We start from the raw sequence: 13,792 nt of genomic DNA on the forward strand, positions 1-13,792 counted from the left end.
ATAACCTTCCTGAGTGCTGGACAAAACGTGATTATAATTACTCTGGTGAAGAGACGTGATGATATATTTCTGGTGAAGGCATGTCAGCTCAGTAAGCCCCCAGGTCGCAAAGGCTAACAACTGGGTGCTAAAGTGTAAGAAAATCTGCACTGCACACAAAACCACCAAGTTAAATATTTTGGAGGCAAAAAGTCATGATAAGCAGGTTCCTGAGATTGTTCTTATAGTCCATGTGCAATCTTGGTATTATTTGCACTAAACTTTATCTCTACTTTTTAAAGGAAAGCAGAGTGAATGTTTGTTCGCGTATTTCCCTTTAGACCAATAACATTTTTAAAAATTGAGAACTCAAAAAAAAAAAAAATCCTAGTGATAAAGATATTTTATCTCTGCTTTACTGGAATTTGAACAGGAAACAGAAGGTAGGAAGAGCCCCTCGGTAAGTGAAGGGGAGACTCTGTGCCCAGGTTTGCTTTCTGTTGGCCAGACTTTGATGAGCCACAGAGAAGGTGAGCAGGTCGCACCAGGAGGGCCACACTTGCGCTGAATTCACCGAGAACACACCAGCAGTCACCAGAGCTTTCAGAATACAAGTCTGTGGCTGGTTGCATGTGATGCATAATGCCCTCAAAGCCCAAACCATTTAACTTGGTAATAGTTATGTTTTGTTTTTTGACTAGAACACAGCCAAGGTAACGAGGTACACAAAATAATAAGCATGCAGCCCTTTATTTAGTTTTGCAAAGTCTCTGCCTTATAGTTCTGTATATTACATGACTGTGTTATACAAATACAGTTATTTACAAAAACACTCTAGCTGTGCAAACTTGTTGCTTTTTAAAAATGTATTGATAGTCCCATTTCTGCCCATCCCAATATATATTTTTAAAGCATGCATAAAAATTAACTTTGGTGTGGGAAAACTACTCTATGTGCTTTCACATACAGTATTTTATGTCTATTTATATATTTACAAAAATGTATCAGTTTACAGAACAGTACAGAAGTGTACAATTTAAAATCCACAATGTTAATAGTGTAGGTTGCCAGGTCTCAGAAAACAAAGGAAGGGATACTGCAAGGAATACAACTAGAGAATCCCAATATGTTAAAAAAAGAAAAAGAAGAAGTGCAAAGAAAAATTGCTGGCTTAGGCTGGCAAATTGTTATGCATAATGTTCATGGCAGTGCAATTGGTTTGATAAATTGCTTTCTACATATGCCCCTGGGTTGGCCTGTGCAGAGTTCAATGGCTTACTGTCTAGACACTACTTTCAAATGTACAATGCTATAGTATCAAAATGTTTTGGCAAAAAAGATCTTGAAAGGAACCATGAGATTTTGACAAAAATAGAAATCTGTAATAAAGCTAAATAACACCAAAATAAAAGGAAATATTATAGTATCTGTTTTACAATTTGTATAGTCACACGCGTATTTCTCTGTTCACTTCTAGTCTCCATAATGAAAAATATTTTTATACAAAACATACTAAAATTCTGGAATCATACATGTTTTACATGCTGAATACATTTTTTTCCTGTCTCACACATACCCTTCTCTCTCGCCATACTCTCTTTCTGGAACACATGCTTACTTCATTTAACAGGTGTTGAATATAGACAGTTAACACTATGTAATTACAATAGCAACAAATAAAAAAAAAAAACCTAAAACAAAACAAAACAAAAAAACCAAACAAGCTTTACTGAAGTCTATTAATCCAGTATTTAGCACATAGCATTAAGCCTCAAACAGTACAGCAATATGTTACATTCTCTCGTGAAAACAGTTGTTAAAGACTGTTAAAATTTTTAAATGCAACTCCAACTTGTGCCTAATGGGGTTAGGCCTTTAAGAGGTTTCCTTTGCTGTGGATGGGGTGGCTTTGCTTGAACTTCCATTCTGTGCCTTGTAGCTGGTGAGGCTAGGAGTATGGATGGTCCTGATGCTCTTGGCACCTTGGTTCAGTGAAGTGGGGGAGGCGGGGGAGGGGGGGGAGGAGGAGCAGGAAGGAGGGGCTGCCCGGCCATTTGGAGTCTGCAGTGAGAATGAAAGATGGTGACCTTTACCTGTGTGAGCGGGGCTCTGAAACTTCAAGGAGCCATTAGAGACAGAGGGGATGAGGGAGGCAGAGGAAGCAGATCGTCCTGTTTGGGGGCTGAGAGGGTTAGAAGTAACCGATGGTTTAGGAGCAGCTGGACCGGGGAAGTTAGAGCTGTCACCGCTAGAAGAGGGCAGCGAACCGCTTTTCCCAGAGCTGGGAGAAAGGGCTGGGATCTTAGAAGCAGGTAAGGAGGGGAAAGTAGGCTTATAGTCCCCACCAGCTTTCTTAGCACTTCCATTAGCCTGCAAATAGAGATGGTGGGAGACAGTTTGTCAGAAAGCTGGTAACACGATCATTCCACAGGCTCTGGCAACACAGCCCTGCTTAGAATAATTACATAAAAGATAAACCAAACCAAACCAAACCAAACCAGTTCAAGGCCTGAGCTAAGTCTTGTTGTGCTGTACTGGACCTGGGAGAAACTCCAAAAGTACAGAGCAGAGGATGTGCAGAACAGAAAAAGGGGAAGACCGTTTCTGGGTGCTGGGCCAGCCATGCGTCCGGGTTACTGTCGGGGCGGGGGCGGGGCGGGCTGACGGAGTGTCATGTGCCTCTGGTGCGATGCAGTCAACATAGAGTTAGTACGGGTGACTTTCAGGACAGTTCCACAACAGGTTTGCCTTGCTCGGTTTCTCAAGGTGTTCTGATGAACCACTACCTTCCCCAGAGAAAAGCCAGCTGGTGTGGCAGCTTGTGTTAGTGGTTACATTTTGGAGTCACAAAGTAAGAGATGTTTTATTGCAAGCATGCAAAAGCGTGGTGAAAAGTTCAACAAAGGTTTTTAGACTTTCTTCGAGCCCCCAGATCCAGGAAGCCTACACAAGCCATAGCTTACAAAGAAAACACAGTATTTGGTATAAACTAAGTCAGTGACTTGCTTCTCAACTGTAAGAGCGTCCATCCAGAATTGGGTTTAAGGTAAAACTACCTGACGATATTGGCGGGGATCCTGCAGTTTGGTCTGCTTGCCGGGTTTGTCCAGGCTTCCGGGTCTGTTCTTGGAGCTCATGGGGACGGGCATCCTGCTCGTCTGTGGGGTCCCACTGGAGGCCTGTGGGGAAGACCAGGAGAGGGGAGAGAGGGGGAAGCCCGTGAGTGCATTATCATGGAGGCTGCCCCACTGTGTGCAGAGAAGCTCGAGGTGAGAAGCCACAGCCCTACATGCAGAACAGATCTAGGAGACGGACATCAGAAGACACCACTGGGGTTAATGCCAAGAATCAAACAGAATAAACTGCCCCACTACTGATCGAACGGATTTTAATGTGAGTGTCAGAGCAATCATTTCAACGGCAAGTGGATGGCCAGCATCCTTGCATTTACCCAACACCAGTCAGCAACAGAGGCAAAACCACAATCAATTAGCTGTTAGACACCAGTTGTTGTTTTGAAGGTGAGGGGGAAAATGTGAGAGAAAGGTATCAAGGCGAACAGACCAAAAACAAAAACAAAAAGGGCCACCTGAAAGGAAGCAGGTAAACCACAAGACATCTTTTGCTAATGGTGATTATGGCAGATTTAAGAAAGCAGCTGGGTCTTTTCCATTTCAATCAGACCAAGATACCTTACGTGAAGCTGAAGGTATCGAAGAGGGGGATTCTAGGGCAGTGGGAGCTTCTTCCAGAACTAGCAAGGATCGGGGAGCGGCCTCCCCGGCTATGTGGGATGAGCTTGCAACAGAATCTCTGTTGGAAGAACATGAGGTATCAACTAGGGCTTTTGGACTCATTTCACTGATTGTATTTTCAAGCTGTTTGATGGTCTGCTCCAGGCTGTCCAGTGTTCTGTAGGTGTTATTTCTAATTTCGTCAGTTCTTGAAAAGGAAGATGTGTTTTCTAGACTGGGCTGGTCTTGTCTCCTGAGCCTATTTTGGGCGGTGTCTTCAGCTTGAGAAGACCGAGCAATTTCGAATCGCTTGGCTTCTTTGTGCTGCTTCAAAGTGCCATCCTCTTCCTCCTCTTCGTACACCACCACCTGCAAAGTCTTCTTCCCTGTTTTGGTTCCTGTGCGAATTGCTTGAGTGAGAGCCGCGAGTTGCTTTTTAGGGAATTTGAACTTAAACTTTTTCTTGGGGCTTTCTAGTTGGTCATATGTCACGCCACACTTGCTTTCGGGACCTGGAGAATCTGCCTTGCTGCACGCGCTCAGCTCAGTCGAATCCATTTCCTGTCCTCCTGACACCCGGGCGTCTCCTGGGAGGACGTGCGGCTGCGACAGACTGCCAGCCTGCAGTCCTGATCTGGGGCCGCCCGGGGCAACCTTGTGAAACTTTGGGGAAGTGTAATTCTGGACCATGGCATCTCCATTTTCCTCCTCTTCCTCCTCCTCTATCTTTTCCTCTGTCATCATTTTCTCTAATTCCTCGTCACATTCCTCAAATATGGTTGAAAGTCTCTTATATGCAGACCGGATGTCCATGGGTTCATCGAAAATGATGATGACCGGTTTCTTGTCTAGGCACACAACTGGCTCTTCGTTCTCAGTCCCTTCTTGTTGGGAAGTCATCTCTTTCTTGGCATCAATATTCACCGTCTGTACATCTTCCCCCTTTTTGCTCACTATATCACGCACCTCCCCACTGGAGAGAACCTGGACCGCAGTTCTGGTAATCATGAAGGCGATGTTGTCTGTGGGGGCATGCTCTTCGGTGGGAGAACTTGGGGTTGATTCTCTGTCCTCATTAAGCTTCCCGTTATTAGTATGCAAAGCCCCCTTGGGTCTCAGCACCACTTGGCCAAACTCTCTCACGGGAACCTCTTGATCTTGAGTTTTGACATCACAAACACTCAATTCAGTTGATCCAGTGGGAGAGAGCAGGTGACACCCATCTGTACTTTCTTGATCTTGTTGACTCATCTCTTTTGTCTTTCCACGATTCATCTTCTGAGTTTCAGTGTCAGATAGAGGGTCCTGCAGTCCTGAGATTTTAGGCCCTTTGCCTATTTCATCTTCTAATGAACCAGTGCCGGGGAAAGTGGAAATGACCTTAGACACATTTTTCTGGGAATAGTTTCTACTGTCTCTAAGTAAACTCTTATTGGATAGGGCATGTTCCTTCAGTAAGATGTCAGTTTTATATTCTGATGTTCTTGATGCATCTGAAACACTATTCTCCATTCCTCCTTCCCACTTAGGATGGTCACTATATGGAAGAGCCCCCGCAGTAACCTGAGAGGGAGAGTGGAGGAGGGAAATGACAACATTAATCAGAAATGGATCGGCAAAGGAGGCCAATTAATCTGCACGGTATGGGTCGGAGCACAGATCTGGCGAACTCACCTTTCGGGACTCCATTTGGGGGCCATTTTCATATTCAACATCAGATTTCCGTACGTCTTCATGGAAAAATTCCAAATTCTGGCAGAATAGTGTAGGACATGTTACTCCACAAAACCACATCCCCCCACAGTGGACTACAACTAAATTGTTGCTTTAATTGCACTTGTAAAACATGCGGGCCAACCACATTTGTCACACACCAGTCCACAGCCTAGAGCTCTTTACCTTGGCCTGTTTGCTTCGCCAACTTCCAAAAATGCCCTGTGTTTGTACAAGATGAAAATCTCAATTAGCAAAATATTAAGAATTTCAAATTTGGTGGGGGAGCAATTAAGAGAATAAAGGGGCTGATGCTGTATGAATATGTCCTGGTTTCAACATCTGACGGCGAGCTTAGCAGAAGCTGAGACCAGGATGGTGTGCATCGTAGAAAGCACAACAGATGCATCAGCAGGCAGAAGATTCTAACTCTGACCCAGACCTGCTGCCACTTAGCTGTGTTATGGCAGACAAGTCACTGCACTTCTTTGAGCCTCAGTGTTCTTACTTACGAACTGAGGCACTAGACGAGGAGATTTTTCATGTCCTTTCTGGCTAGTTATTTCAGCCCTATCAGTTTTGTGTACGGAAAGTGTCCTACAAGGACATCTGCATTGGTGGGGTGTGGTACTTTAAGATTAAAAAAAAATTCTTTTTCAAATGACAGATTGAAATGCACTCTCAGTTTGAGCTTGCACTTGCTAAGGAAAGTGTCAAAATAGCCTTCAAACTAATCACACCAAGAAGATCAGTTCCAAATTCAGTGCGATAATGCTGCTAAAATATCATCTAAACATTTAGAAAACAGACAGTTGAGGTAGAATGGTGACTGGAACATCATGATTAAGATGTTATTCTCTATCTAATCTGATGCAGAGCAAAGATACACTTAAAAGTCTCTCATTGGGCTACAGAACACAGAGCCCAGCAGGGAGGAGCAGGAATAAAGGTGCTTCCCGGGAAGCATGCCTTTTCCCGCATGGCTGTGTGGGGGCCCTGTCATTCCCAGGGCACTGCTGTCCTTTCTCCTTGCTGTAGAAGCCCAAGAGGAAGAGGCAATTTTAGTAGGACGGGACACAATCCCAAGAAGGCGGCTTGGTTACAGCAATGACAACATTACAAACCAGGCCCCGCCAAAGTCAACCCAGAGCAGTCCTACCACGCTGGTTAAAAACGGAAAGAATGCCCGTACACATTTAAGGACTAACACACAAACAGCAGAGGCACTATTAACCGCACAGGAAGCCTGCACAAGACATGAGAGCATCGACCAGCCCACACCGCCAGTCTACTGTCCCGTTACCCCCGAAGCCCTCAAACAAGGGCAATGATGCAGCTGCTGCAGTCACACAATGTAATATCTTTTGTGGGATTTCAAGTGTAGATTACCAAACAACCCATACACCAAGTATAAGGTTTTAAGAAAAAAAATAAATAAGGTTTGGGTCTAAGGTTTCAATTCCATCTACAGAATCAGCATGTGAGGACCTGAGTGAGAATTTGCTCTTGAGTCAGGGAAGGAACTGGCATGTGAGCTAAAGAAGATGCCTGTGCCCCGGCCAGTGAGGCTCAATGGTTGAGTGTTGACCCATGCACCAAGAGGTCACCGGTTCGATTCCTGGTCAGGGCACATGCCCAGGTTGTGGGCCAAATCCCCAGTGGGGGGCATGCAGGAGGCAGCCATTCAATGTTCTCTCTCATCAATGTTTCTCTCTCTCTCTCCCCCTCCCTTCCTCTCTCTCTAAAATCAATAAAGAAAAAAAACAAACAAACTGTGGAGTTCTACCTGTAGACACTCTGATTTATAAAAAAAAAAAAAAAAAAAAAAGATGACACTTGCATAGCCGATGTTCTGCTGGCCCTGTGTGCTGGGGGATGGGTCTGCCATCTGTTCTGATTGGTCAGGGCCCATGTCATTCCCATCACTAAATATTTGGAATGCCACCAGGTGAGACATGCGCTTTAAGACAGGTGCAGAGCAGGAATGCTCCAATGGAAGGTCACCAAGATAAAGATGTCAAGTTTGGGTGTCACGTGATCTACCATTTTAATCACTGGGCTGGACAAAAGAGTGAATGCATCAAAGCCAGTGCATTAACGTTATTCAGAGTAACGTGGTCACAACTGTCATGTGATCTCACAATGATTTCTTAGTCAAGACTGTATGAAAGGTAATTAAGCTTCATTAATATCTATTTATGGCCCTGGGCTTTGGATTGTTCAGACAAATGGTGAAGCAGGCTCATTATGAACATGGGCAACGAACCAAAATTAGAGACACAATTGTAGAAAATGGCATAAAAGTCAAGTACTCGGTTTGTACTTCATGATGACAGAAGAAACATTTTAAGAGAACATTTGATGTATAGAAAGAAAGTCAGGAAGAGGTTAATAATGACAACAATTTGGGGACAAGTCTGATACTGGTGTTATGAAGTAGATCGACCTGCTGACTATAATTATCCAGAATAAGCACCTGTGAGTAAACCCAGTATTGGGCACTCAATCTAGACCTGTGTGTTATTATCTGATGGACCCTGGATTGAGAAAAAAGAGACTGGCGGGACATGGATTTCTAATTGCTGGGCCAAACAGCTCACATAACGTTGGAGCCAATAAGAAAAATTCTACAATGAGACAATGACTGTCTCTAGAGGGATCTGCAGGCAGTTCTCAGGACCCAGACATGACAGTCACAGTGGCCCGAATATTCCGTGTAGCTCAAATGGGCTGGGGCCTTCCATGATCTGGTTTTAATAAAGCCACATAAGAAAATTCCAGAGACTGAAAAAGTAATATATTCCCAATGCGATGTCATGGATTCAATCCAAATGAGTAGGTTTTCTTCATGAGAAAGATTTATCAACAATCATCTCACAGTCTCCCATGGTGTACCGAGAGATCCCTTGTCACCTGGCTAACGGCTTTGGGTGACTCCCTTTCCACAGGGCTCTGTGGCGGCTGAGCCAGGGAGGAGCAGGCCAGCTCCTCCCCACCGCCTCCTGACTGGGGGTGGCCAGCACCAGGGCTGTGTCTCTTGAAGGTTGTATTAGAACAACCTCTAATTTTGTGATCCCTTTGCTCCCTCGCTGCGCATCGTCACACGGACTGAGGTACCCACTTGGAGTGGCAGCTGGGCTAGCAGACAAGTTTGACTTCGTTTAAGGGAAGCTGGAACCTCTGAATTCTGACATGTAAGTTCTGGAGAAACAGGTGAAGATCTGAGTTGGTCAGGATAAGCTTTCTATTGTGAAATTTAGACAGTGGCTTCGTTCGCATCAGATGGCTCTACGTCCAAAACAATCGTAAAAGCTCTAGGTCTAACTTAACGCGCAACTTCAAACGCTCAGACTCACATCCTTCCCTCGAAGTGCTCGGGTCGCGACAGCGGAGTCTGTCCCAGAGCCTGGACGTCTGTCCCGAGGCCGTCCGCATGCCACAAAGTGCATTAGCACTAAAACCACACTGAGCCTACTCTCCTGGAAAGGACCCTCGGAGAGTTTGTTATACTTAAGAAAATTCTGTTTGGCCTCTTCCAACATGTGCGCAAATACGTGTGTGTGATCAGCTGTGGACGGGGCGGGTGTGCGCTCTGTCCTGCATTTGCTTTCTGAAATCTAAGGCTATCAGCTATTTTTAATACAGATGTTTTTGATCCAGAAGACATGTTAAAAATTTAAGAAAAAGCGCTACATAACTTGTTTGGCGTTTCTTTTTTCCTTTTTGGTAAGAGCCATTCTAGAAACCCTTGCAGGTGTGTGTTCTTTGCTTTGGGAGGATCGGTGCCTCAGTGCTGCACAGGAACCACCCATCTGCTCAGAAACCTCAGCCCGTTATCTCCGAACCGAACCCGGAGCTGTGTCTCGGTCAGTGTTGTTTGTAAGGGGAGAGGAAAGGCAGGCGAGGGACAGAAGGGCAGGCGCGGCGTTAGTGTTAGAGCGAGGAAAGAAGGGCTGTCCGGCGGGCGTGTGGCAAGGGGGCCGCTGCCACGTTACCTTCTTCTCCTTGGGCGGGACTGTGGCCCCCGGCCTAGTGTCTTTAACGTGACTGTCAGCCCGGGACTGCTCGGCATGACTGTTTGAATTTACATCCATAAAGGAGCACTTCTGGAATGCCTATGGAATTAAAATACCGAGGTTAACAGGAGCCCAAGTGCAGCGCGGAGGACGCGGAGGACGCGGAGACAGGCAGGGAGTCGGTCCAGTGGGCGGAGACCCCGGCCTGGTCCTGCGTGCAGGTCCCATCAGGGCCAGGAGGCAGTGCCTTGAAAGCCTGCTTCCCCTTTGGCCTCAGGACCCCAGAACTGAGGGGGTGGAGCCTGCGGCAAAGGGGTCCTGATTTCTGGGCTGCACCAAGATAAAAGGACACAGCCCTTGAACAAAAAACCCTTCCTTCCTGTCCAAGGTGAACTTAGTTTGCGCTTAGTAAGACCTCTTATTTTGACCCTTCAGAAATATGGAAAATGTAAATGAATTAAACAGAACAAGAAACCATCTTCTTTTTCTTTTTTCTTCATTGTTTTTTTTTTTAACCAGTTTTTTTATTTTTTTATTTTATTGAAGCTATAGAAAAAGGGCATAACATATTACAAACCTTTAACTTTTAAAATAAAGCGAATCCGTACTAGTTCACTCTTTGAAATAGTAACAGGTCCTCTGTGCTCTAAGGTGTTCTGAGGCTCATTTAGAATAAAGCGTGATTCTGAGGGGCCTCGGGCTGCCCGAGCCCTAGACTTGCCTCTGAAAACTGTCATAGTGACGGGAGCCGCACCAGCTCATGTGAGCACGGAGTCAGGAGGGCCGGTTCTCAGAGAGAAAGCACAGGCTGTGTTTATAGGGCAGAAGGGAGCGACAGTGGATGGTGAGGGCAGGAGAGACGGGAACCCAAGAACCCAAGATTCTTGAAATCAGAAGTTTTCAGCACATCACCTGGTTTTAAAAAAATACTATTACACAAGGCTCACCTAGAGAATAAATCAGAATCTTGGGGCCATAGGACTTAAAAATAAACTCCCTATGTAATTCTAATGTGCAGCCAGGATTATAAACCACTTATTTAAGTGAATCATCTTAAATAACTCTTTCATATTTCCTTAGTGTCAAATATTGTCATCTGGAAATCACTGCAGGCAGAAAGAATGACTCAAGCCCTTCCCAAGTGAGCTTTTCAGCATTGGTCTTAAAACAATGCGGCTGATGCCTGGGCCTCTCCCCAGCCCGCCTTGCCACTCTCTGCTACTCCCTTCCCGCTGCTCTGAACCCCTTTCTGCTGGTCCTGGAGATGCCCAGGCTCCGCTCACAAAGGCCACTCATCATCTCCATTGGGCAGTTAGACCCTGGGCTTTGCAGCCTCTGGCTTCTGACGATGCCTTTTGACATGGAGCAGGAAAGCCATTCCACAGTCGTACCAGGGGCTGCAGCTGCGCCCTGTCCTGCCTTGTGGTTGGGGCTGTCTAACTAGAGCTGCTGGCCAACTTTCTGATGCGACAGGTGGAGTCCCTGCTCTCACAGGATGGCTAATGGAATCTGGTTAAGTTAGGGTTAGACTACTTCATTCACCCCCATTACCTAACCACTAAAAATAAAACAAGAAGCCAGACACGTCGCTGTTGTAAAGCTTTCAGTGAAAGAAAGCATCAAAGATATTCAGACTTCAGTGGAGGGAAATAGTCTCAAGTGATGGGCTCTCAGTGGCTGGAACAAATAGGTTCCTTTTCTTAGGAGGCTTGTGCAGGATAATTCACAAGACAAAAGTCTCTACTTCTTTGCTTATCAGTAATTATTCACCTTGCACAGATTTAAGATGATCTAGTGCTCTGTCATCCATTTGAGCCAAACTGGGCCATGATCAATTCATATCCTAATTTGGGGACAGATGCACAATGAATGACCCCAGAATCTGCATACACATCTTAGGACGGGCTCTGATCCCAGCAAGTAGCCTTGACATGCCAGTGCCAACAGCCAGAGGGCGCTCATTGGACAACTGAGTGAAGGATGACTCCATGCTCTCAACTGTTTCAGGAGTCTCCAACTTTATAGATGTGTGATTCCTATGAATGAAATTCTCCAGCACTTCTAAAAACCTGATTGGTGGAGGGGCTGTAAATAATCTGATGGGTGGAGGGGCTGTCCCAGTCCAGTCTGTGAGTTTTAGTGAGGCTCAAAAGGCTCACGTTTGTGACCATCAGCCAGCCGCCCCGGGTTCCCTATGCAACCCAAGCAGCTCCTCTGGGCAGTGTTACCATGGAAAGCTCTCCCTACTGCAAATGGAGGATGCAGATCCTTGGGCCTGCACCAAGCCGGGCACACTGCTGGAGAGGGGAGGAGCCTTAAGAAGGTTGCCCTACCATCTGAAGGGAGAATAGCGTCTATAATAAGCATGGGTCAAAATAAAATACTCTATGAACAGACTTTGGTCTAAGAATTGTGTATGTCTTCCATTTGTCAAGTTCTAAGAATGTGCACCCAGGGCAGGTTCACATCCGTGATTTGAATATGGGAGCAGTTTTGGGTATCGCCCCTGCACCCCATCCTTAATCCTATGATTGGATGGTGGCAATTAGTTAAAAATAAAAATCTAAACATAAATAACAATTTCTTAAATCGGCAAGAAAAATGGGAACTAAGACTATTTAGCTGTTCGGGATATTTGTAAAGGTGAAACTGACAGAGGATGGGGACCTGGAACAGAGTGAAGGAGGCCACATGCTCACGACAGTCATTCTAAACACTGGAGCCAAAAAACAGGGCCCCACCCGGGGGACCTCATCAGTCCTTATTAAGAAAGGCGAGGGCCCATGTTTCCGATTTTCTTTTAATAGTTTTTTGAAAGAAAACAGCGACTATTAACACTGAAGGGAAAAGTACATTCTACCAGCCAGAGCTAGAAACACTTGCAATTGATTTTCTGTGTAAACTTCCTGAGTTGTTTGGTGAAATGGCCATGTTTTTAAACACATCCTACAGGTGCCCTGAGAGCCTAGTGCAGGTCATGGCCAGACACGTTTACAGGGCTTCGGGCCCTTCACCAGCGTCTCCAGCTAATGAATCTCTGAGAGCTGTGGTCAGAGGGTCCCTGGTGGGAAGGGTGAGGAGCTGTGGTCGGTCAGTTCATCCACATACCTGGAGTTCTGCCATGATTTTGTCTCCTTCTTCCTCTTCATCCTCATCCTTTGAGGAGCAGGTAGTGACTGGTGGTGGGGATGGGGTCCAGGCTGGAGCAGGAGCCTCGGGTGGGCATTTCGTGGCTCTAGCTTGCAGGCTTGGTCCAGCATCTTCACTGCTTACCTATGGAAGATTCAAACCACAGATATTGGACAAACACCCCAGGTCCTGGCAGAAAGCGGAGCGATCACAAGAACTCATGTTCCCTCACTGCCTAACAAACTGACTTCCTAGCTCTTCAAATAGAGTCGAAGGGCTATTCTGCCCACTTGCATTTAGTTTGGATTTTTGTTTATGCAAGCTGCCATTTTGGTGGATGGACTGAAGACTTATAATAAAATTATAACTCCTCACCATTCGGTACCTTTACGAAAGGACCTCGCATACTACCTCTCCTTGAAATTTGAATTTTACATTGAACATAAAAGACAAAACATGCCAAGTTCCCTGCAAGCTAAGGCTCATTAAACACCTTTCTGTATGGACTCCCACAACTGCGTTAGGTAATCTCAGTTCTCTTTGTCAGGTGGTCTTTCTTTAACTTCCCTCTGCTACCCTTATTTTCAATGTCACGATGACCTGCTGTGGAAGTAGCTTGTGATGTGCATTTCATGTAATTGCAGCTAAAAGTCAAGTAAGGATAACACTTGTGGTGCTGTGTCTAGTCCAGTGACACTGCTTGATGTCTTCTGATCTGGGGTACTTTCTGCCCATCTAGTTTATCTGATTCTCCGCTTCTCTTCTCTACCTCATTACTTTTATGTTCTAAGTGACAACAGAGATGACCTTGTCTAAGGGTATCATCTGAACCCAGACACCAGTTTACCAGGGCCTAACCCCTCTGACCTTGGTGGTGGTATGCTCCTTCCTGCCGGTGTAAACCACGTCGCCGGACCTGGTGGTGGTGAGCCCCGACCCTGGCAGGTAACTCCGTCTTGGGGGTGGAGGAGGAGGGGGTGGGGACTTGCTCCCCAGCTTGTCCGAGTCCTGTTCTGAGTTTGGAGAGTCTTCTGGAAAACAGTGTGCCACTGCTCAATCATGTCTTTTCAAGATGATGCCCAGAAGGTCCAGTGTACTTCTACTAACTTGATACATTCTCACATCAATGTTCTCCATTGTCTACATAGCACACAAATTGATGGTATAAACCCTGTAGCCCAACTGGCTTGAAATTCCACAAAGACCCCTCTCTGCCTTGGC

The 13,792-nt window shown here is 45.7% G+C and overlaps 1 protein-coding gene across 5 annotated transcripts in view; it reads right to left on the reverse strand.

Annotated features, from left to right (window-relative positions):
- Positions 1–732: 732 nt before the first annotated feature.
- The window catches only part of KIAA1217 (KIAA1217 ortholog), a 307,954-nt gene continuing 294,894 nt past the window's right edge, over positions 733–13,792 (reverse strand). For 4 of the 5 annotated variants that reach the window (XM_036275652.1, XM_036275678.1, XM_036275661.1 and 1 more), the window contains 7 exons: positions 13,439–13,602; positions 12,551–12,715; positions 9,422–9,541; positions 5,388–5,465; positions 3,672–5,276; positions 3,036–3,158; positions 733–2,349 (listed from right to left, as the gene is read on the reverse strand). In XM_036275652.1, the coding sequence (XP_036131545.1) occupies positions 1,855–2,349; positions 3,036–3,158; positions 3,672–5,276; positions 5,388–5,465; positions 9,422–9,541; positions 12,551–12,715; positions 13,439–13,602 (2,750 nt within the window). In that variant the 3' untranslated portion in view covers positions 733–1,854. The remainder of the gene's footprint in view (positions 2,350–3,035; positions 3,159–3,671; positions 5,277–5,387; positions 5,466–9,421; positions 9,542–12,550; positions 12,716–13,438; positions 13,603–13,792) is intronic. The other variant, XM_036275689.1, reaches the window with a different exon arrangement.

This window comes from Molossus molossus, unplaced genomic scaffold, assembly GCF_014108415.1.
Source record: "Molossus molossus isolate mMolMol1 unplaced genomic scaffold, mMolMol1.p scaffold_m16_p_1, whole genome shotgun sequence".
Classification (NCBI taxonomy): Eukaryota; Metazoa; Chordata; class Mammalia; order Chiroptera; family Molossidae; genus Molossus; species Molossus molossus.